This window comes from Sciurus vulgaris, assembly GCF_902686455.1.
Source record: "Sciurus vulgaris genome assembly, chromosome: 9".
Lineage (NCBI taxonomy): Eukaryota > Metazoa > Chordata > Mammalia > Rodentia > Sciuridae > Sciurus > Sciurus vulgaris.
The window spans coordinates 145,070,277-145,095,244 of record NC_136469.1 but is presented as its reverse complement, the minus strand read 5'-3'; the positions used below and the strand labels follow the sequence as shown (position 1 = coordinate 145,095,244).

The 24,968-nt window shown below is 47.8% G+C and overlaps 1 protein-coding gene and 1 pseudogene across 2 annotated transcripts in view; one reads left to right on the top strand and one right to left on the bottom strand.

Annotated features, from left to right (window-relative positions):
- The window catches only part of POLN (DNA polymerase nu), a 178,855-nt gene that overhangs the window by 1,959 nt on the left and 151,928 nt on the right, over positions 1-24,968 (bottom strand). Inside the window, exons 18-22 of the mRNA XM_079154398.1 lie at positions 15,974-16,056; positions 10,010-10,141; positions 5,846-5,956; positions 5,187-5,265; positions 553-620 (exon numbers count right to left, since the gene is read on the bottom strand). Coding sequence (XP_079010524.1) covers positions 553-620; positions 5,187-5,265; positions 5,846-5,956; positions 10,010-10,141; positions 15,974-16,056 — 473 coding nt within the window. The remainder of the gene's footprint in view (positions 1-552; positions 621-5,186; positions 5,266-5,845; positions 5,957-10,009; positions 10,142-15,973; positions 16,057-24,968) is intronic.
- Positions 18,227-24,968, top strand: part of LOC306670049 (small nuclear ribonucleoprotein-associated protein N-like) — a 132,272-nt pseudogene continuing 125,530 nt past the window's right edge. Inside the window, exon 1 of the transcript XR_013766769.1 lies at positions 18,227-18,244. The product of XR_013766769.1 is annotated as a small nuclear ribonucleoprotein-associated protein N-like (transcript). The remainder of the gene's footprint in view (positions 18,245-24,968) is intronic.

Sequence of the window (24,968 nt, the reverse complement as noted above, 5' to 3'; positions counted from 1 at the left end):
CCCCTATGACTGGTTCACTTTCCACTGGCCACATCCATGGCCCAGGATACAGCAAGGCCTCTCGGCCCTGCCCTCCAGCCCAAAACACTGCTCTGCACTGACCTCCACCCTCCCCAACCAGGCTGGCTAGGTGCCATGGTCATGACTCCAGCTCTGGCCATGGCTCTGGGGCTGAGAGAAGGCACCAGCTGGCCACCCTGTCCAGTCAGAGCAGCTGAGCACAGGAGACATGATCTCTGCTGCTTCTGGGTGAAGTCTTAGTGACTGCCATGCTGTAAAGACAGCTTTGTGGTGCTGGCAGTGTGACTGGCCTTGGGTGCTGGGTCACCATCCTTCCAGACTACCCCCAACCACGCAGGCAGAGGTGCAGCCCTGGACATCCACAATGATGTTCTGGAAGCGCCACGATGCTCTACAGCACTGGACACCCACCTGGGCCTTTCCAGGGTCCCCACACCAAGCTGGCACCTTTTCCTGGGAGGGATCCATGAAAGTTAGAGAGGACAGATTCAAGAGAATGGAAGAAAGCAGCTCTTGCTAGCTTGGGCTTACCTGCAAACTCAGAGACTTGTGTGTCTTCCACTTCAAACAGCAGCTCATCGTGAATTTGGGCGACCAACCTGGAAGGGGCTACAGTCACCTGGGCAGCCCAGGTACTGCCCTGTGGGGCCTTGTGCTCATCCTCCAGGGTTCAGGGAAGGCTGCTGGCACTATGTGCCTAACAAAAGGTGGCCCTGTGGAGCGTGGGGAGGACCCAGCCTGGGCACTGCTGCCTGGGCTCCCCTACAGTCACCAGAACAGCTCTGGGGAGCTGCGAAAGAGGGGGAAGGCCCCAGGGAGTGAACCTGGTGAGCCGCCCAGCCCCTGGCCGAGGACTCTGTGTTCTGAGAAGCCTGGCCCAGATGAAGAAAGAGTCTGGCTGGGGATGGGGGCCCTGTTAGGGGTAGAAGGGGAGGGACAGGGCCTGCCGTGAGGAGTGAAGATAATCCTCAGCATCGGATGGGGCGATCTTTTTAAGATTTTGTTTTTGAAGTCAAACAAATAAATACTCAACAAAACACATCAAAATTCAAAAGCGCAAAGTTTAAAAATCTTTCTAAGTCCCCACCGCTACAATTATAGGGGCACTTGGGTGGCCTGGTCAGCACTGCACATGCACTTGCCTGGTGACAGGTGTCTGATGGAGACTGCCTGGACAGCCTGGGCACCCCTCAGCTCCAGAGCCTGCCTCATGGACTCCTGAGCCCTCCAGTTGGCACAAGGTTGGTGGTCATTCCCAGCAGACTGAGCAGGGCTGCATTCTGCACCACAGGCCGTGCTCCAGGGCAGCCTCCGGGCCCATACTCCCTCAGCAGTCCTTGAAACCCTCAAGCCCCTCCCAGGTATTAGCAGGGACAGGAAGCTAGGCTAGACCTGGCAGGGGCAATGTGCTGCTGGGCAGGGGTCTCTGGCAGGTCTTACAGATTCAAGTGGAGGGAGGGGACAGGCACACAAGCACACTGGGTATGGAGTGGAGTAATGGTCCTGTCCAAGCACCTGGATTGGCCTCTTTCAGTTCCATGTTGGCACAAAAAAATGCACCAGCTACTGCAACCCCACATGCTCTTTGGAGGGCAGGACCCAGTTTGGCTCATGCTCCTCAGCAGACGATGCTTCAGAATCCTCTTGGACATAAACCTCACAGCCCAGAGCCATGGCATGCAGACTCAGTGAAACCCCCTCCCGTGGGTGGACAAGGGTGTCTGGCCCTGCCCCTCAGGGAAGGGGCATGTGGTGCAGGTAACTCAGGACAGTGATGAGGGCCTGACATCCCCATGCGTTCTGCCCTCTACAGCCTCAGCTTTCTCCTGCTGTGAACCCTGAAGGCAGTGATCCCTTCCCATCCTGCCTCCCCTGCTGCCTGCTCTGCACCCCTATGTGGCACTGGGAAGTTGGGGCTGCAGAGGGAGCTGTGTGAGTCCCTGCTGGGAAGCAGTCATGTGCAGGTGGTGGTGAACCTTGGCTGGGAGGAGGGGCAACTTTCCAGGACCTGGGCAGAGGGACTCTACCAGCACTGCAGCAGAGACCTGGGGTGGCCTCCTCATTCTGTCCTCCTCTCTTTCTTTGCTGTTGGGTGGGTGGAGATGGAGCTGTGTTCCCAGGCTCTCCCTCAGATGCAATGCCCCAAGAATTCCTAGGAAAGGCCTTAAAGGGCTGCCTTAGCTCGTGGGAAGTTGCTCTTTTTTTTTTTTTTTTTTTTTTTGCTTTTTTAAAAAATATTTTTTAGCCTTAGGTGGACACAATGCCTTTATTTTATTTTTATGTGGTGCTGAGGAGTGAACCCAGGGCCTCACACGTGCTAGGTGAGTCTCTACCACTGAGCCACAACCCCAGCCCCGCAGTTGCTCTTTTGGTCATCACTTTCTCCTCTGGCCTAGAAGGTGCTGTGGTGGTCAGATCAGCTGCCTCCATCGTGGCACCAAGAGGAAAGGGACCCAGAGCCAGAGGACCTTTTGTCCTGCTGTCCCGAGCCTCTGAACAGTCAGCAACCACTGTGCCTGGACTTGTCATGATGGGAGATAAAGTCAAGCTGTGGAGCCTGAGCTGCTGTAGCTGCACCATGTCTCCAGTGGCTGAGCACGTGGCCTCATGGTTGTGCCTGGGTGGACCCACACTGGCTGGGCTGTGGAGTGCTGGGTGCACACCCTGCCAGGCACCCTCAGTGAGGTGCACCTGTGTTTTGCATGCAGCCTCTGGTCAGAACATCAGCTCTGCCCTTGTATAAGTCACCCTGGCAGTACATAGTAGGGACCAGGAATCTGGTGGGTCTTTGGCTCCCAGGGGCTTACTTTTCAAACTGGCAGAAACCTCAGAAAAGGTGCTTGTGAATCTTTCCAGATTTGGCAAAAAGTTTCACACTTCTTGAAATCACATGGTGAGATCTGAGCTGCTGGTATGGTAGCACCTAAGAATAGGTGTGCTTGTCAGTCACTCACACGTCACCCTCACAGCATGGAGACTGGGACATTGCCACGTTTTTAACTGGAAACTGGGGCAAGGGAATGAGCAGAATGTGTGGATTAATGTGGCAGAGGAGCAGAGGAGCAGAGGAACACAGGGCCAGGCCCTCCTGTGTGCCTGGGCAGGGAAGAGCCTTGACCTTGAGAGAAGGTAGGCCTGCTGCATCTGCATCTGGACAGCCTGTCTGAGGCTCACAGACCCAGGCTCCCTGAGGGAACATTCCAGAAGGGACCCACCTCATGTCCCTGTCCCAGGCCTGAGAGGCAGCTCCCTTCCAAGTAGTACACCCAGTGGCACTGAACCCCCTTGTGGGTTCCTCCTGAGAACACACCTGTGTGTGCCCCTGCTCAAATCTACCTCCAAAGAGGTCCCAGGGACCTGGTGCTGGCTTAGTTCTGCATGAACTTGGAGGAGACACATACTGTTGTGCCTTAGTTCCCCCTTTTCCTCATTCAGTGAAAGCCAGTGGCACTTAAACCCCTAAGAATGACCTGTGCTCAGCTTTCAGAAGGCCCTGTCACCAAAGACACCAAATCTTCACATACCAACTTCTACCAATTCCATAAGCAGCAAAAACAAGACCATTTTTCTAGTCTTCCACTGTGGTAGAAGAACAACTGTGTGGCCTTCAGCTCCTGCTGTGATGGAGCACCACTGCAGGCCACGTGCATCTGTGAGAAGCCAGAGTCTACCCGGAGAGACTCTGGAGACAGGCAGGCCTTCCACATGCCCATTTCAGGAACTACAGGAAACCCAGAGGAAAACTTTGGCTAGTACGTGCAAGCTGGGGAGGGGAGCAGATGGCAGCGAGAGGGACAAGAGATACAAGGTGGGGCAAACATCTGCTCCTTCTGCTTTCACCCTTTGACCCCCCATCACTGCAGGAATCAGAGCACGGTCCAGAGTCAGTGTGGGAGTCAGCAGGGTCAGAGGAGGCTCAGCTGGGACCTCAGGCGCCCTCTCCTCCCGACAGCCTCCTGCATGATTCCTCTCTGGCAAGGAAGTTCCTGGCACAGGACTGCAAAGGGCAGGAGACAGCAGGGTTTGGAGGCTGGGGACAGCCTCCTGCCCCTTGACTGTATGGGGTGCCACCCCACCATACCTGCTCCTGTGCAAAGTTGCTGGAATCAGCAAAAAACCCCCAAACAAAAAACAAAACAAAAAAACCACTGGCTCAAAACTCAAAATGAGCAGAGGAAGTATCTGAAGTAATAAAGGAGACAGTTTTCAAAGGAAGATGAAAGATCTCTGATAAGGAAGAAGTCATGCTCTTAGCACATTAGAAGCCAAAAGGAAACTATAAGCTTGGGTGGAAATGGAAGGCCCCGGCAAGCAGGCTCTGCCTCCCAGAGGTGCCACGCTGCGGGGGCTGCAGCGTGCAGGCTGCCAAGACCTGGAGAAGTGACTGCCCGCCTGACACTGGCTCCCCTCCCCGCAGAGGAGGCTCCACCCACCTGGGCAGCCATAGGTGCACTCTGGTCTGCAGAGGCCACCCCTCATGACCAAAGCGAGAAGCCCGGGTCCTCAGAGTGGGCATGTAAAGCGAAGCCCTTCTGGGGTCTGACACCACCATCTCTTTGAGGGGCTGATGTGGGTTAGCAGTTTGAAGGGGTTTGGGGATCCTTGAGGGGAATTCCTCTTCCACAAGGAGAGGGGATGTCTGAGTGGTCACCTGTAGCCGCACCCAGGCCTCAGTTGTCAGGGGGAGGTAGCTGAGGTGAGAGTTCCTTGTCCCCTTGCCACTTCAGCACTCAGGGCAGAGGCAGCTCTGAGAGAGCCTTGGCTGGGGTGGCTGTGGTAACCTGCCACTGAGGTGTATCTGAGCACTGGTTCTGGGGACAGGGTCGGCAGTGTAGCATTCCCAGGGTCCTGCTGTTGGACGGTGATCTGCCAGCCTGTAGGGTGGGCAGCTGCAGATGGAGCCTTCGGGCTGTACCTCCCTTCAGGCCCTGAGGAGGGACTGGGGACAGCACTTCCACTTGATGCTGCTGGGCCCCAGCCACTAGAGAGTAGGCTATGAGCCTTGACCGACTCGGGCGCAAGAGGTCCTTTGCTCTGTGGTGGGTGGGCGAGCAGAATCGAGATCCCACAGGTGGGGCAGGCGTGGGGGTCTTGCACAGAATAGCCACTTCCCACCCAAGCCCTGGGAAAGGATGGTCCCAGGTGGCCTGACAGTCTTCACTGACCTGGCTGTCAGGGTAGGGGAAGTGGCCACTGCAGAGAAGATTCGGATCATGGCCATCTTACAGAGGTCTGCAGCAGAGCCTGTGGACACAAAGAGTTCTGTTTCAGGGCCTGAGGCACGTGGGCAGCCAGCATGGAGCCCGCTGGTACGTCACTCTCTGTCACCTCTGGAGGGACACTGCTGTTCTGCGCTACCTGAATGCTCTGCTAACGACAGAGCAGTTTCTCAACTGGAAGCAGACAACGTGTCCTCTCTCCTCAGCTGCCTCTCCCTGCTCAGTGCTGTGGGTGTGGCTTTCTGGAAACCTGGCTCCAGAGCCAGGCACTCAGGGGTCTGACAGAGGGGTCCCAGGGACGGGGACAGCCTTGCTGCTTGATGTTCCTTGACTCAGTTTCCCACTTGTAGCTATGGGGGATGGTGGGGCTGGAGGGGAGTATAAAGGGTTATAAAGATGACCCTGTCACAGTCATGCCACTGATAGTAACTGCCAGGCCACCACTCAAGGGCTAGGAGGTTCCTGGAGGAGGGTTTGCAGTAGCAGGTGCACCATGGTAGTCTGGAGGGTGCTCTCTGGCCCTGAGCCCACCACACACCCGAAGAACAGGGGATGCCTAGACACGGCACAGGAGAGGAAGGCAGTAACAGGCTGGGCTCTAGTACCTTGCACCATGAAGTTCACTGCCTGTCGTTCTGCTTGTGCCTGGAGCTGCTGGTCCTGTGCATGGATCCTGGGCAGAGGCCTCCTTCTGCCCATGATGGATGCCACGTAGCCTGGTTATGGGAAGAAGCAGGTGGCAGATAGCAGCAAACAGCTGTGCAGCCCTCGTGGGCACAACCCCTGCCTGTGCTAACTCTGGCTTCCCCAAGGCACTTGGCATGTGGTTTCATGGTAGGAGGAAGGGGACTGCCAAGGGATGGACCCGTGGCAGGTGACATGCTTCTGTACTCTTACTGGCCTCCAGGGCACCTTGTCCAACACAGGACAGAGACTGTAGAAGTCATTCAGACACGCATGGGCCTGGGCCCTGCAGCCCTGGTACTGTGTGGCTGCGGCAGTGTGGAGAGAGGAGGCCAGGGTCTGAGTTGGATCCACACGACCTCTGGGGCCTGACACTTAGTATGATTTGGGAACTCTCAAGAGAACAGACACCACGCTGTGCTGGGTGAGCATGTACCTGACTGATGAGGACTGCTGTTTAACTGGGTGTGGGTGACAAACATTCTTCCACTTGGGATAGTTCACAGGTCTGAGGACAGAAAGAATTCCCCACAAATTCATAATCATAACTCGGTTTTGGTGCTGGGGAGCAACCCAGGGCATGCTCAGTGCACGTCCCAGCCCCCAGTACAATACTCACACAGTGGCAAGGCATTGAGTACCCATACTAAGCCAGGTGATAAGGGAAGTCTCTTCATAGCAACTGGCAGTGAGGACTGGGGAGCCGTGCTTTCAACCTGACAGCACTCCCTGTCACCTCTGAGGGACACTGCTGTTCTGCGCTACCTGAATGCTCTGCTAACGACAGAGCAGTTTCTCATCTGGAAGCAGACATGTCCTCTCTCCTCAGCTGCCTCTCCCTGCTCAGTCCTGTGGGGTGTGGCCTTCTGGAAACCTGGCTCCACAGCCTGACCCCTGCCAGGCACTCAGGGGTCTGACAGAGGGGTCCCAGGGATGGGGACAGCCTTGCTGCTTGATGTTCCGTGACTTGGTTTCCTCAGCTTCGAATGCCTTGTGGTTTCTGACTGAAGGCTGGGCGTGGGGCTGATGCCTCTGTTCAGGAGTTTCCTGGAAGGCTTGAGATGCTCGTAGACCCACTGAGTTGTATGAGGTCTGATTTTAGGCTTTGCTGGGTGGGTGAGTGGTTTCTCCACCTGGGCTCGTTAAGATCTTCAGTAAGGTGTGGCCCTTCTGAGGTCTCTGTTGAAAGTCCCAGGTGTCCAGTGACATTCCATTCTGGAAGGTCAGAATTCACGACATCCCTATCCCAGCATGCACTCTGCTTGGATCCCCTCCCTCACTGCAGTCTTGCCTTTAGATGAGGAACTCACAGCACAGAACTCATTTGTCTCTTTCCTAAGCAACCAAAGCAATCATGCTGCCCACAATCGGATGTCTGGAAACTGTTGGTTCAGGAACTTTACCTACTTTTCTAGTTGTTTTTGGAGTGACTCCTTGTGATCCAAAGTAGATGTCTCTGACTTCACATACTTCAAACCTTATTTCTCCTCCAGTCATGGCTTCTGGTGCTGATGATCATAGTTTCTGTTCAGACTTCAAGCGGACCCCTGGCCCTGCCCCTTCATGTTGGGGCTCAGAGTGGAAACAATGCTCTTGGAAGCCATTCCCATATCAGGACAGCTGGCGTCCCTCCACTGTACAGGAGGGAGCAGGGAACCCATAGAAATACCAGCACTGAGTCCAAGTGAAAGGAGTCTCCTCCAACTGCCCCTTATCTAGGTTCCAAAAATAGCTGTGGTCTTGCCTGGCATGAGAAGAAGCAAGACAGAGAAACCTAGGGCTGAAGGGGCAGAAGTCTTGGTCAAAAATCAATTGATCTGGGTACAAAGGCACATGCTTGTAATCCTAGCGACTCAGAAGACTGAGGCAGTAGGATCGTTAGTTCAAGGCCAGCCTCAGTAACTTACAGAGGCCCTAAGCAACTTAGCTAGACCCTGTCTTAAAAAAAAAAAAAAAAAAAAAAAAAAAAAGTGTGGGGATGTGGCTCAGTGATCCAATCCCTGGTACAGAAAAAAGAAAAAGGAAAAAGCAGTTCAAATGCCTTGCTTTTGCCAATTTTGCAAAAAACATGACCACATGAGCACATTGCAGGCCTCTCTTGGGGCCTCAGGAGAGATCAGTGTCAAGTAAGTTTGCTACAGCTTGGGGCAGGTTATGTGCCAGTGTGGAATGTACACTGACATCTGGGAACTTGACCCCATTTGCATTGGTGACCAGAAAGGTGTCTGAGGCCCCAGCCTCCCCTGCAATCCTTCTTGAGCATCTCCTACATGTCATCTCACCTCTACTTCTAGACTATTCTCAGGTGGTGGTTCTGCTTCAGACTCTCCTTCCAATCTCTTTTCTACTTGTTACTCGGTGAGTTTTTGAAAGAAAACCCGGGACCCTTTCAGGTGGAGTGCCATGCATGGTCCGGGCTTGCTGGGCATTATCTGTTCTTTCTCTGCTCTATGCACCTGCCCAGGGCTCTCTGCCGGCTCATGCTGGGCACCTCCCCTAGCCCTTCCTGACCTTTTCAGGTCACCGCTTCAGGGAGGTTGTGGCTGGCAGATGTCCTGGGGCTTCTTTGTGTTGCTCTCCTTCTCGTGCTCTCTCCCTTCCTTCCACAGGCAGGGTGCAGTGTCCCTGAATGTCCTTGCTCACTGTGGGTTCCTTGTCTCTCCCAGTAAACAGCAAGGCATCTGCCTGACATAGGCCAGGCACCCAGCAAACATTTGAGGATGAAGTCAATGATCATTCTAATGTGCGTTTGCATCATCTGCTTGGACATGTAACATGACCCATGTAACATGGGTCAAAGAGCATGGAGGCAGGACATCCTAAAACCCTTCTAGAAGGTTCTGTACAAGAAGGGGAGTGGTGCTGACAGCAGGGTCAGCACTGGGCACTACTACCATTTCAACATTTCAAAATCGACAGCATTTTTTAGTTGTACTGAAGATGGGGCTTCTGGGCAGGAAGCCACGTCCTGTGCAGCAGGCCTCCTGGGGACACGCTGCCCAGGCCCCACTGCCTGGGCCTGCTGAATGCTGGGGGATGGCAGTGTTCTGCCGGCATGTTCCATGCACATCAGGAGAGCAGACAGGACTGAGGCTGCAGGAGTGAGTTCTGAGTGTGCAGAGCTTCCCTTATAGGTGGGGTGGCAAGACACTCATGTTGAGTGGTCAGCCTGCTGGCAGGCAAAAAAAAAAAAAAAACCTGTAGCAGGCAGCCAAAACTTTCAGGACTGTGCTTGGGCTCCAAGTGACAAGTCCCTAGTGTTTCCTGGAGGATTCAAAGAGGGCGTGGAATATTGAGGGTGCCATACAGATGTTGCTGTGCCCTGAAGGCCCGCGAAAGCCAGCGAGGAATGTGGGTCCTGCCAGGCCACCCTCCCCGATTCGTACTTCACTCCCTAGAGGGTGTTGGCTGTGAGTGCTCATGCCCACTGTACCAGTTATTAATCTTCTTCTTTGTTTCTTTAATTTTTGCTCTTTATTGTCTTTCATCTTTAATTCCTCTTTCCCAAATTTTATGTTACAACTCTTTTAAAAATACTCTTTTAGGTTTGGGGTTGTGGCTTATGGTGGAGCGCTTGCCTAGCACATGTGAGGAACTGGGGTTGATCATCAGCACCACATAAAATTAAATGAGTAAAATAAAGGCATTGTGTCCATCTACAACCAAAAATAGTTTAAAAAGAGTCATCCTTAGTACACTACGGTCACAGACGTGAAATCTGTTTGGGTTTCCTTTGTGATCAGACTGTGGAGTTATTTTGCAAATGTATCACATGTCTTCCACAGAAATATATATTCTCCATTTCCAGGCCCAAGGCTCAATCTACCTCCTCTACCTATCTGTGTGCTACGCTAGTTTTGTTGCTTCAGGTGGAGCCTGGCTCTGGCAATCCCCACCCCCACCTGCCGCCGCCCCCATTTGTTAGCAGGAACTGTAGCTCACCCAGGTACTTCAGCTCTGCCCATTCACTCACTGTCCACTTGTCTGTCCATCTTCCAGCTGTAAAGCTAGGAGCCACAGACACTACTGGAAGCTACAGAGGAAAGGAAGCGGGTCTGCCAGGGGCTTGGCTGCAGCTGGCTTACCTGTGCGGTAACACTGGGCAATAGCTGCTTGTGCAAAGTCTTTGATTTTTTTGTACTTCTGCAAAAAACTCTCCAAAAACTGGGTGGCTTCCTTAACAGTAACTCCAAGGCAAGCAGCAAGCCGCTCCTTCCCTGTATGAATCAGAAAGACACATGATCATAGTCTAGGCCTGACTCCTACCAGGTGAATTAGGTATACCAAGAGCATATGCCCTAGGGAGTGACCAGGTATAGGGAAATAAACCAACTGAAGGTTTCTGAGATAATGTGATAAGTCAAGGTCTAAGTCTGGCTAATGTTGACCTTTGGCTTCACATTCTGGGTGCTGGGTACCATGGATCTAAACAGGGCCTATTAACACTTATTTTTTTCAACAATGTTAACTGTCTTCCAGGTACTGTAGGCAAAGGTTTAAATGAGGTATACCTGGTTCCTGCTCTTGGCTTGGCCAGCAGAAGGCCCAACTGCAGAACTGGGGGAGGCTGAATAGGGGCACAGAGGAAAAGAAGTCCAAGTTCCATGCCAAATGATGGGAACATGCACTCAGGAATCCTTGTACATGGAATTTTTATTTTGGAACACATGCTTTTTGTCCAGACTGATATTTTTCAGGTGTTCTTGTGAAGCTGCTTGTAGAAAGGTCTCTGGTGGGTCAGCACTCGCGTTCTGTGCTGGGACCACAGAGGCCTGGGTGTGAATCTGCCCTGTCACTCATAGAAGCCTCAGGGAAGTTGCCTGACCTGCAATGAACCCATTTCCTTATTTTTAAATGAGAAGCAAGAGTCCTTACTCCAGGGTGGCTAAGAGAACCCCATGAGCCAAGGCATGTACAGATTCGAGCAGTGCCTGGCTCCTACCTGGTGTTGAATATGTAGTAATCCTCTTCCATTTTCCTACAGAAAAGAATAACAAAAACCTGAGAACAGGTGTGGGAGCCCTGACAGTAGGATTATGGAGAAGGTCCTGGGCTTCAGGGGGCTGCCTTGTTAGAATGAAGTCCAGAGCTGCATTCCTGGGCGATCATCACCGGGGCCAGGGCAGGGCTTGCTGTCCCCTTTACAAGTCAGCTCTGGGCCACCCCAGAGGCTTTCAGATAGGATGGCCCAGAAACCATGGCCTAAGGGCAGAGATGTGAGGTCTGTGAAGACAAGAAAGAGGCCTTTAAAGAGTGGGGTTGCCTGTCCTCTCAGATCTGGTCTTCTCTTTGGCTAGGCCTACCTGACTGACTACTCGGAGGTATTGACTGGGAATGAAAACACTCCATGACCCCTTTTTAAGGTTTAATCAAGATAGTGTGCTATCTTCACAAACAAGGTATTATGTTTTGCTACACATTGACAAAATAATCCATCTATAACTCTTTCTCTCTATGAAGTTCCAAGCACCACCGGTGAGCTGTGGTGATGTGATAGAAAAGTCCATTGCCTTTGAGAAAGGAATCAGATGGGGGCCGGACTCCTCAGCCAGGTCAGCCAGAGGGGACTTTGAGTCTTATTCTTAGTAATGTCTTTTCCCATTTCCCATCTGCTATTAAGCCCATCTGGGGAATTTTTTACTTTTTATTTCAGATTTCATAGTCTTCAGGTTTTAGAATCTCCACTTGGTCCTATTTATTTGATGAGGGTTTTTCTTCCTCATTTGTATGTCCTGAGCGTAGTTCTAATAGCAACTTTGAAATCCTTGTCTGCTGGTTCTATCACAAGGTCATCTTAGGATCTGTTTCCATGATTGCCTTTTCTCTTGAGTGTGACCATCCTACTGTGTTTCTTCATATTTAGTAATTTTGGATTGTATCCTGGATGTTGTGACTATGTTGTGACTATGTTTGGATTCTGTTATGTTCTTCTCAGGAGCACTGAATTTAAAATTTATTTTGTTTTATTTTTACTTTTTGCAGTGCTGGGGATTGAACCTAGGGCCTTGGGCTTGCAAGGCAAGCACTCTACCAACTGAGCTATATCCCCAGCCCCATTTTTTAAAATTTTGAGACAGAGTCTCAACTAAGTTGCCTACAGCCTTGATGAGTTGCTGAGGCTAAGCTCAAACTTGCAGTCCTCCTGCCTCAGCCTTCTGAGTTGTTGGGATTACAGGTGTGCACCACTAGGCCCAGCTTGATTTTTTTTTTAAGGGCAGTTAATTTGACTAAATCCAAATGTCAAACTCTGTCTCCTTGCAGTGAACAGCAGTTGAAATCTCAGATCAGTCCTTGTAGCCTTAGGTGGGCTGTTAGGAGTCTGCACCACTCATGCATAGTGAGGAGTCAGCCACAGCTTTGGGCAGAGTACATGTCCAGAATTTGGGCTTCCCCTTGGCTCTCTTCTTTCTGGAATTACTCCCTTCACTTTCCAGATTCTGTAGTTGCCCCAAAGTCTGCCCTCTGGTTCTTTAGGCTATAAAACCGGGGTTCTGTGAGTTTTCGCCACCCACAGCATTGACGAGGGTTGCCTTCAGGTACAAGGCTGTAAAATGGGAAGCTCACTGTGTGCTATTCCTTTCTTCCAAGTGTCAACCAACCTGCAGTTTCAGTTTGCTTTTGGTCACTTCCCAGTGCTTTCAATGCCTTTTTCATAGTTGATAACTGGTATCTGGGAGGGCTGGTCTGATGGGAGCGACTTGGCTATTACCAGAAGGCACACCTCTCCTGAACATTTATGGCTGAGAATCAATTCCTTTCCTCTCACCTGTAGAGCTGTCAGGCTGTTTGAAGGATAGGCCAAGTGTCCCGTCCATGGGGAGCAGATGACATGGTAACCGCAAAAGAAGCAGACAAGAGACTGGGGGAGACAGAGGGTTCCATGGCTTTACAGGCCATGGAGTGGGGTTGTCACCCTAAAGGCCACTCTCCAAGCAGGACATCTCTTGGCTCAAGGGCTCCTCTGTTCTTGACTACATATTGGCTCCTTCTCTCATAGAGTTGATCAATGGATCAGGTTTGTGTTTTTTGGTTGTAATCACATGCAGGCACATCTGAGAGCACCCAGGACCCACTTGGCAGGAACACTAAGCATTTCCCATCCCTAAAGTACTATCTGAGCAATGTGGCTGATCACATCCTACATGCACACGTCGCAGATTCATCTGCAGGAACACATCTCCACTCCTTTCCCTTAGGTGCTGCCCCACACATATGGCTCACTCTCTCACTTGTTTCTGTCACTGGGATTGAAGAGTGCCTGACCCACAGTGGCCCCCAGGAACACTGGCTAGTCCACCTGGACCAACCTTCCCCTGTACCTGGGTGTTGCTGCTCTGGACAGCCTCCCAGGCTCTCATGCTCCAGACCGAGGGGCACTCCTTGGGGTTCCCCGTGTACCAAGGACTGTGTTGGGCTCAGCCCTGTTTCTACGTCTTTCTGGAAGACATGTGCCCCTTGGAAGTAGGCCTGAGTTCTGGTCCACAACTCTCTTGTGGGCCCATCCCACAGCATGCATCCAGTAAGTGCTTGCTGATGGCATGGTAACTGGAAGTGGAGCACTCCAAGGAAGCGCTGAGAAGACTGGCCTACTCTAAAGTTAGTTATAAAATCTGGGGGTTTGTGGGCATTTTTCTGCAAAAGCGTGGTTCCTACTGGGCCTCAGAGGTGATTGTAGCAGGCCCAGTGAGTAAGGAGGTGCCCAGTAGGTTGCTGAATTCAGGCGACTACAGGAGGACTGGGGGCCTGTGAGCCAGCCCTGGGCCAAGGCCCCAGATAACACAGGAGGAGTCAGGTGGCGGTGGGGTGTGTGTGTGTGTGTGTGTGTTTGTGGCATGCCAGCACCAGTAGGGGGCAGAGCACAGGCACCCATATCCTTCTCCAGCTGCTTCTCTACTTCTTTCATAATCCTGCAGCTTCTTTTGCTGTCTCCATCACTGGCCTCAAGAACGCACAGAAGAGTGCAGCTGCCAGGATCCAGTGTTCCCAGAGCACCTTCTGGCCTCTCAGCGTTGCATTTCTGTGAAAAGACATGGCCGCTTATCTGGGCCAAAGCCTCTCCACTGAATTTTCCAAAGGCTCCCAGCAGCCCAGGAACCTGGTGAGTTCAGTTGGGTTCTTGGTCCCAGATCATCTGACAAGGTTCAGGTTTTGAAAAGGGGAACAGAGACACAGCCTGTAGTGAGCAACACGTACGTGGTAATTCCAGCTGTCAGGCAGGTGGGAGCAATGGAGGCTGTGAGATGGAGGCTTAGGGTGGGACCCCCTGCCAGCATCAGGGCTCAAAGCAGCCAAATTACCCTCTTCGCCAGCGTCACAGCCAGTGACTCATGGCTTATTTGCACAATGTGACTCTTTTCCTCTTCAGGAAAAGTAAAGTGAAGGCTCCAGAATCTCAGTGGATAGCCGCGAAGCCACCTCCACTGGGGGGGACTACTGTGGGACCCAGTTGTCCTCTTGGAGCTCTGTATTACCCACGGTGGGCACACACATGCACATCCTGCCTCCCTTTCTCCTGACCGAGTGGGAGGGTCCAGCCTTGCGTGGGGCATTTATGGAAATAGGACAGCATTGAAGCAGGACCCAGATGGGTAGCAGAAGATAAGAGGTGTGGGCTAGCTGAGCCAGGTGCCACCTCAGCAATCCTACAAGAACATTTGCTGGGGAGAAGAGCAGTGCTGGCCTCTTGGACAAGGCCATACGGTCAGGTGGTGACAGAGTCAAGACTTGGGCTGAGCAGGGTGTTGGGGCGGCACTGGGCCTGCCGAACTGGAGTTCATGGCATGTCTGCAGCAAGGACACAAGGCAGAATGCTGCCTTCCTCTACAACGGAGACCCAGGAATCTTCAGGGCACAGCAGAGGAGGCTGAAAAGAACACAGGCCTGGCAACCGAGGAGAGTCCCTGCCTCCCACTGTCTCCACTGAGCTCACTCCTGGTATGTTTTTCAGACACTGCACACAATCAGAATATTCTCATGTGCTCAGTGAGCATTATGTACCTTCTCTGTGCCAGGCTAAGAGGAAAGCTCATGAGGCTTCTGTCCTCTGGGCTCATGTTGAGTTAGACCTGAGACCCTGAGCAGATGACAAGGCACAGAGCTGGAATCTCAGTGCCACAGTGCAGGCTCTGCCTGTGCTGGAGGCCATGGGCTAGCAGGAAACAAACTAAATCCAGTGGAACCTCTTCAGTGGAACCTTAGATGAAACCACACTCCCAGCCAGCACCCTGACTGCAGCTTACAGGGGATCTAGACCCTAGATCCACCAACACTGTGAGGTGATGAATGGGTGTTGTTCAAGTTACCCAGAAATGAGCAACGAATAACAGTGGCAGGGGAGATTGAGAAGGGGAGTCAGTGGAGATCTGTCTCCTGTGAGGCAGGTGTCTGCAGAGCAGAGGGCAAGTAAGAGAGTGCTGAGGAGGGAGGAGGATTCTGGACACACTCACATCACGGAGTGGGAGACAAGAAGAGGAAAGTGGGAGGGAGCAAAGGACTGTTCTGCCTGGGTCCTGGGGCGGCTTGCAGACAACAGTGGAGCTGCCCAGGTCTCTGGCCTCTAGGCCCTCTCCCTCCTACTTGCTACCCCTGAGGCTGGCCCCAACTCCTGACCTGAGGCCTGGCCCTGCCCTCTGTTGGGGGCTGTCTTTGGCTGCTGGTCCAGCAGGATGAGTTCTGTTGTGGGGCAGATCAATGTGTGCTGAGAAGTGCAAACAAGACAAACCAGACCCCATTTTGAGGTGGCTCCACTCTAAAGCCTTGGTGTTTGCGTGTAGGGGATCCCAAGCATGGAAAGTGATGCCTGGTGCAGCAGTGTGATGTGGGGTGGGCTGGGCCACAGTTCCTCTCTGTACCTGCTGTCCCCCTGAGAGTGTTGGCAGTAACACTGTGATTCAGCAGTGTGAAGTGGTCTGACTAGTGCCTGGTGATACCAATGTCACCACTGTTTGTGTAAATAGCACACAGGGACTCACAGAGTGGTTTCTCTGAGACATGACTGCACTTAAACACAGGCACACAGTCATCCAGTCACTTCAAGATGTAAACCCCACCTGCTCCATAGACCACGGAGTACACCACCTTCTTGGTTTGCTCTCTGTCTGCATGTGTCACGTGCTCCATGGGAATGTCCTTCCTGTAAGGAAAGACAGTGCACTGTCAGGCGTAGTCAGCACTGTGCACAGAGAAGGAAGCGGGGACCTGGACCTGGGCTGTGACTGTGGCTGCTGGAGTCTGGCCCTTGTAGGATTGGATGAGCAGCCTCTGCACTAGTCTCCCACAGACAGCAGGGTGAGCCCTGCCTGGGGTTAACACATTCAGACAGAATTACAATCAACTCTATCTCTGACCGACACATGAACTATAGCAAGCTCCAAAGATTAAAGCCGAGACAGCTGAGAAATTGAGGGTACTGCAAATGCCACCAAGGGTCACTCCTCCCTGTGTGAGCATCCTCCAAGGATAGGCAGCCATCTCTGCTGCTCTTGCAAACATCCTCAGCATTGACTTCAGGCTTCCATAATGAACTGAGCACAGATTTAGGCGCCAAAAGGAGAAGAGAGACAGAGACAGAGACAGAGACGAAACCTCTCCCAGTGTTCGTGACTGGCTCTGTGCTGGGCCCCACTTTGCTGCATAGCCAGAGGGTTCCCAACACTGCCTTAGCCTTCACTTCCTGCTTGCACCAAGCCTCAAGATCAACCTAAGGGGAAAGGTCTTTTCCAAGCATGTGAGTTGTCTTGGGCATGACTGAGGCTTTTAGCTTTTCCAGTATACGCAGATGCTTTAGTGTAGCCTAATTTCTCAAGGAACCTCCCTTCCTGGCTTTTCCTCCTGAGTTTTCAGTATTCTATTGTGTGCTTCGACTATAATTTTTTGCTGGGTGCCTACAGGTGGCTGGGGATCGTGATGTTTCTGAGCTTCGCCCACACTCTTCTGTGCCAGATGGGTATGAGTTAGGTCAAACGATGACAAGCATCTGCCTCGGACCTGCAGGCAACCTGGACAAGTGAGAAGGGACACGCATGCCTCTTTGTGACCAAGGCAAGTTCTGCTCCCCCAGAAGCAGGACTCAGTCCTGTGTGGGAGTGCCCGCGCAGCTGACACCAGGCAGGTGGAGGTGGGCAAGTGGACGCCGCGCAGCTCTCCTCACACTCTCGGGCTCCCTTCCCTCGGCTCACTTTGGCCTGGCTGCGGAAGATTTTGCCTGTTCTCTAGAGCACTGACAAACTTTGTTCTGGCAGTTTCTGCTTGATTTCTGTGTTTCTGAAGGGGACGGGCCATGGAGCTACCTCCTGTACTATGTTCACTGATGTCCAGGGCATGACAGGTACTCCTTACCTGATTTCTGAGTACCCATGCCTATGCACTTCCCCCTTTTCTAGCTGTGGCATGCTATTTTGCCCACTTGTCTCTCTCACTCTTAAAATTTGGTATTGATAAGCACTGAATGTAGATAAGAAGAAAGAAGCCGAAATGCACCCATGCTCAGAACATGCATGTCAGCTCCTACATGACACTCCTACCCACACACCCTGCCTTTATTTAAAAATACCATGCATGCTTTAAATCTGCTCCCACTCTGCTGGCAAACGTGCTTAGAAATCCCCAGCACCAAAAACAAACAAAAAACTAAGAACATCTTTCATGGCTCCCCCACAGGGGTACTTACCATGAAAGCAGACAATGCCTGAGTTCAAAGGAACCTGGTGAGAGCACAGAAAGGGAGCAAGGAGTTGGAGCAGGGTACCCCCTGCCAGACATAACTGTGACCCTCCCCAGTGCGACAGGTAGGACAGGAGGACCATAGTCTAAGGATGCAGCAGTAAAATCGCCCGAAGTCTGTGTTCCAGAGTCAGATTGGCAGACTGGCAAACAACAAGGAAGTGAACATCATGTATCAAACAGCACGCTGACCACAGAGGATGAACATTCCACTCAGGTACAAGTGGTCATATATTAAACAGGAAGAAAACTGCAAAAAGTAGAAATATTAAAATAACACTTTCTGATTACAGTGCAATAAAACCAGAAAATAAAAACTAAATGAACCCTTACAGCTAGAAATAAGCCAAACCAAAACAACCCCCAAAACAAAAAACAAACCTCCCCAAAACAGAAAACATCTATCAACCATCATTTGTGTGAATGGAAATGTAAACTGAAATTACATTGTTTCCAAGAGAACACTTTATATTAGAACAAACCAATTACACAGAAAGCAGTGGGGAAATTTTGTAGCCTAAAATTCCTATGTTAATAAAAATGAAAGAATAAAAGTAAATAAATCTAATTTTCAATTCAAAAAGGAAAAAAAATAACAAGTAAACAAATCAAAAGAATGTGAAAGGAAGGAAAGTATAAAGCTAAAATAAAGCTAGGAGCAGAAATTGGTGACATAGAGAACAGAAAGATAGATGAAATTTAAAAATAAATGAAATCCTGGTTCTTATAAAATAGACAATCCATTAGCTAATTTTATCAAAAAAGGAAGAAAGTTCAAATGATAAAATAAGAAACAACAAAGGATGTTAATTACTGACATGAAGGAAGGAAAAACCCTAAAAGTTATTTTGTATGATTTTTTATAAGTAAAATTGAAACCTAGATTAGATGGACAATATCTTAAGAAAATATAGCTATAAAAATTGACCTCGGTATAGATGAAAGTTAAACATACCAATGTCTATAAAGAAATAGACCTTTAACTGAATCACAGAGCAATAGTAACAAAAACGGCATGGTATTGGCACCAAAATAGGTAGACCAATGGTACAGAGTAGAGGACACAGAGACAAACCCACATAAATCGGTTATCTCATACTAGACCAAGGTGCCAAAAACTTACAATGGAGAAAAGACAGCCTCTTCAACAAATGGTGCTGGGAAAACTGGAAACCCATATGCAGCAAGATGAAACTAAATCCCTATCTCTCACCCTGCACAAAACTCAACTAAAAAGGATCAAGGACCTCAGAATTAGACTAGAGACCCTGTACCTAATAGAAGAAAAAGTAGGTCAAAATCTTCATCATGTCAGCTTAGGACCAGATTGCCTTCACATGACTCCCAAAGCATAAGAAATAAGAGAAGGAATCAATAAATGGGATAGATTCAAACAAAAAAACTTTTTCTCAGCAAAGGAAACAATCAATAATGTAAAGAGAGAGCCTACAGAGTGGGAGAAAATCTTTGCCACACACACTTCAGATAGAGCACTAATCCTCAGAATTTAAAAACCTGTATACCAAGAATACAAATAACCCAATCAATAAATGGGCTAAGGAAATGAGCAGACACTTCACAGAAGAAGATCTACAAGCAATCAACAGATACTTGAAAAAATGTTCAACATCTCTAGTAATAAGAGAAATGCAAATCAAAACTACCATAAGATTTCATCTCACCCCAATTAGAATGTCTATTATCAAGAGTACAAGCAACAATAGGTGTTGGCGAGGATGTGGGGGAAAAGGTACACGCTGGTGGGGTTGCAAACTGGTGCAGCCACTCTGGAAAGTAGTATGGAGATTCCTTAGAAAACTTGGAATGGAACCACCATTTGACCCAGTTATCCCACTCCCTGGCCTATACCCAAAGAACTTAAAATCAGCATACTAGAGTGATGCAGTCACATCAATGTTTATAGCAGCTCAAGTCACAATAGCTAGATTGTGGAACCAACCTAAATGGCTTTCAATAGATGAATGGATAAAGAAACTATGGTATATATACACAATGGAATATTATTCAGCCATAAAGAAGAATAAAATTATGGCATTTGCTGGTAAATGGAAGGAGCTGGAGAATATCATGCTAAGTGAAATAAGCCAATCCCAAAAAGCCAAAGGACAAATGACCTCTTTGATAAGTGGATGATGGTACATAATGGGGGTGGGGGGAGGTAAGAATGGAGGGAGGATGGATTGTATAGAGGAAAATGAGGGGTGAGGAGGGGCTGGGGGGAAGGAAAGATAATAGAATGAGACAAACATCATTACCCTATGTACATGTATGATTACACAAACAGTGTGACTCTAATTTCATGTACAACCAGAGAAATGAAAGTTGTACCCTGTTTGTGTACAATGAATCAAAAAAAAAAAAAAAAAAAAGAAGTAGAGAAAATATTTAAGGAGCTACTCTATAAAAAACACAGCCCAAATGTTTTCATAGGGAATTCTATCAAACCTTTAGAAACCAGATAGTCTCTATACAGTATAAATTGTTTCTGAGCCTAGAAAATGAAGAAAAATTTCCAATTTTCTTTTATTAATCAAGTATAACAGTTATATATAAACAGGGTAAAGAGAGTATAAGTATAAAGGAAATTACAAACTGATACCTCCTGTGAATATTAATCGATGTAATAATTCTGAACAGGATATTAGCAAACAAACTCCAACACTACAATAAGAAACATACTCAAGACTTAGCAGGGTTTATACCATTTATAATACTGTTGAAAAACTTAAGTATTAACAGGACCTGTTTAGGTCCACTGAAGAGTGTGAAGCCAACTGCCAACATTAGCCAGAAAGACCAGGACTGTCAACTAGGCCTTGACTCACCACATTGTCTCAGAGGCCTTCAGTTGGTCTATTTCCTGGTACCTGGTCACTCCCCAGGGCACATGCTCTTGGTATGACACCAACAGAAAAGTAAATGAAATGTGAGATTTGATGTATAATTTATGTATTTATTTATTTTTGGTACTGGGGATTGAACTCAGGTACACTTGACCACTGAGCCACATCCCAGCCCTATTTTGTATTTTATTTAGAGATAGGGTCTTGCTGAATTGCTTTGCACCCTGATTTTGCTGAGCCTGGCTTTGAACTCACCATCTTCCTGCCTCAGCCTCACTAGCTGCTGAGATTACAGGTGTGTGCCACCACGCCTGACTGAGACTATATTTTTATAAGAAAAAAATACTACTAACTACACACCAGACTGGCAAATTAAAAAAAAAAAAATGGCCTGATAATTCCAATTGTTGGAGAGAATGTGGAGAAATGGCAATTATTTTGGGAAATAGTTGTACAGTTATAATAACTATTTTAATGTTCTTATCTGCTAATCATAACATCTCTGTAATGTCTAGGTCTATTTCTGTTGATTAATTTTTTTTCTCCTGGTTCTACATCATATCTTTCCTCCTTTAGATACTTGGCAATTTTTTTTATTAATGCCAGATATTGTGACTTTTACATTGTTCGATGCTAGATCTTATTGTATTCCTTAAAATAGCTTTGGACTTTGTTCTGGCATGAATTTAAATTACTTGGGAACAGTGTAATCATTAAAGTACTGTTTTTAAGTTTTGTTGGATGGGCCCAGAGTAGCCTTTGGTCTAAGGTTAATTTGTCCACTACTGATGGAGACTATTCATCTCTGGAATGAAGTCTTTTCTCCCCAGTTGATGGGAAATGAGTTATTTCTGGCACTGTGTAAACTTGGCAATTATTTGGTTACTACTTCCCAGAGGTTCTTTCCCTGACTTAGTGTGGTTTCCTCTCACATATTTTAAGATCAGGACTTAGCCAAAGACTGAGAGGACCCAGCTGCAGAGTCCTCTCCATGCATCTCCTATTGTCTGGAGCACAGAAGATGAGCCCACAAGTTTAGTGTCCTTGGATTCTCATGTAAATCCACAGTTTAGAGAGATCAAAGGGATGTTTGGATTTCCCTACTCTGCTTCAGTTCAGAAACTTCACCAGGTAGGAAGATTGGGGTCACCTGGTTTCCCTGCTCTTAGGGATCACAGTCCTGAGATGCCTGTGGTACAATATCTGAAAACCATTGTTTCATCTGTTTCTAGGTGTTAAGGGTGAGAAGGTAAGCCTGTCTTTTTCACTCCATGATGGCCAAAGTGAGAATCCTTTGCTTGTTGGCTTTCCAGATGATGTAGGATACAAACATGAAGGAGCAGGTAAAACTTCTGTGGCACCGAATGGCCCCTCTTGGTGACCACAGGGTACCCTGACCCCAAAGTGGCTATTCTATCTCTTCTGTCTCTCTGTAAGAGGAAGTGATTGGTTTATAAAAGTCTTCTTTACATCCTGTCCACTGCCTCAGGGATGGGTGTGAACATCATTGTTGTCCTGTTTCCAAGTCTGACTTACAACAAAGCAAATTGCCTTACCTGCAAGGATGGAAGTCTCCAGAGACCCTAGGCTGGCCCTGAGAGGAACTAGAGCATGGAGCCCTCCCTAAGCTGAGTGCCACTCAGACCAGACACTCAGCACAGACACGGGCCTGCCAACTGCTCTCTTGTGTGAGCTGCTTTGGGGAAACCATGTGTAGGCCAGCTGCCTCTCAAACCCTTGGGTGACTTATTTCCTTAAACTGCCTGTGTGTAGACTTTACCTGACCCATCCTTCCGACAGCTTGTGATGAAGCATGGTGGAGCTGAGTAATGCCAGGAAGTGACTGGCCTGTGCTGGAAAGAGGAGCTTTATGCACATGCATAGGGGTGTGTGGGGTCCAAGCCCAGCACCACGAGGAAGCAGGTACATAACCGTGGCCCCAGGTCACCGCTGCTTGGGCTTACAAATGTTGGCAACGTTCCCAGAAGACACGTTCATAGGGCCATGTATGAGGATATCAACCGTGTGTTTTTGTGGTGGCAGATGTTGGAAGCAGCCTGCATGTCCCTCACCAGAATGGACAGGTAAAAGGGAGTGGAGGCATACCACAGGGTGGGGGGGTGGTTTGCAACAGGTGGAAGAAATGGGCAAGATAGACATTGGCAATGTGACTGTCTAAAAAGCAAAGTATCAGTTAAAAAAAATGAAATGAGAGAATTGACATCTATAAGACAATACCATTCCTATCAGCCAAAATTATATGCACACAAAATAGTACAAAACAGTCTATGGACTGAGATCTCTGAAACTATGAGCCAACAAATGAACTTTTCCTCCTTAAAATAGTTCTTGTCAGGTCTTTTGGTTACAGTAGCAAAAAAGCTGACTAAAACACCTGCAGAAAAGATCAGTGAATGGAAGATAGACGAAATATCCTGAACGAGGCATGTAGATGAAATAGAAAAAAAGAGAAGAGCATAGATAAGAGACACATGGAACATGGTGAAAGTTCTAAAATAGGTTTAGTCTTGGTTCCAAAAAGAGAGGAGAAAGAATGGAGTGGAAACAAATTTTAAAGAGAAAATGTCAGAAGTTTCCAAAGTGATGAAAGACATTAGACCATATGCAAAAGAAACACCGCAAGACACAAAGTACACATGTATGCATAATATAACATTACAGAAAACCAAAGAAAAAATCACAAAAACAGTTAGAAAAAATTGATTCCCTTCAAAGAAACAATAATGCAAGCGACAGTGACTTCTTAACAGAAATAATGGAAAATAGAAAGAATAACTACCAAGTTAGAATTCTCTCTATAGCAAAAATACTCTTCAAAAATAAAGATAAAACCATTTTTAAGTTAAGCAAAAACTGAGATACTCTGTCATTTACACTAAGAGAAATGTTAAAGTCAGGAAAAAATAATTCCATTGCACGGAGATACAGTAAAGAACAAACAGTGATAGAATATGGAAAAGTTAAGATGAATATACATTTCATGAAATATGTCATAATGTCTTGTGTAGTTCAAAGCATGTATGAAATCAGAGTATATCACAATGGTACAACAGGAAGGAGTGGTAGACAAATGGAGGGAAGTGTCACATGATATTAGAAGTAGCAAAAGCACAACTTCAAATTAAATCTTTGTCAGTGAAAGATGCTTGTAGTAATCTCTAGGATAAACTTCTTTTGGTACCAGGGATTGAACCTGAGGTGCTTAACCATTGAGCCACATTCCCAGTCATTTTTATTTTTTATTTTGAGACAGTGTCTCATTAACTTGCTTAGGGCTTTGCTAAGTTGAATTTCCAATTTGCCTGCCTCAGGTTCCTGATTCACTGGGATTAAAGATGTGTGCCACCCTACCCAACTCTAGAATAATTTCTAATTGATTAGTGAAAAAATGCAAACAAAGTAATAGAGGGAAAATGAAATAATAAAAAATATTTAATATAAAAAATGGTAAAAAGGGATAGAAAAAGGAGCACATAATAAGGGGGACAAATTGAAAACAATAGTAAAAGGAGAAATTAATAACTAAATGCATCTGTAATTATATTATTGTAAGTGGACAAAATACACCAATTAAAAGACAAAGATCATAAGGTTGCATTAAATTTTAAAATATTGCCTATAAAAGCTATATCATAAATATAAGTGTGTAAAAAGACTGATAGTAAAAGGATGGGAAAAGATATATGATGAAAACACTTAACTGGAGAGAGCCTTCACAGAATATATCAAATAAGACTTAAAGATGGACATTACTAGAGTTGAAGAGCATTTCATAATGATACACGATTGATTGTAAAAACAATAGTTTTGTTATCTTATGAAGTTTGAAGATATGTACAATTAAAATATACAATTATCAAGAATTGAAAAAGGGTAAAGAGAATTGAAAGGTTCTGATAACAGCATTACTTGGGGAAGTGGTAAAAATACTAATATATATTGGACTGTAATGAGTGAATGATTCATGATGTAATCTGTAATCATTAACATGAAAAAACAGCAGAACTAAAAGCTAATAGAGGGGAAAAGACTAATCCAAAGGAAGGCAAAAAAGAGGAGAGAATAGCAGTTAAATGGGAAGCACGCATTGAAACAGTTCAATGGCAGATAAAAACAAAAATGCACAAATAATTGCATTAAATGTAGAAAACAAAATTTCCAGTTAAAAGAAAATGATAGCCAGGCTGGAGAAAAAAACCGAAATCCCATTATATAATGCTTATAAAAGACACAATTTAAATGTGAGGGCACAGAAAAATCAAAAGTACTATGAGAGTATGGCAAAAATATATCACATGACCTACAACCAAAAGAAACCTTACTTAGCTTATAGCAGGAAAAGTAGTTGTAGGTTTACATATGCCTAATAACAGCAAAAAGTCTGACAGAATCAAAAGGAGAGAGAAACAAACCCATGATCATAATGTAGTGTGTATGT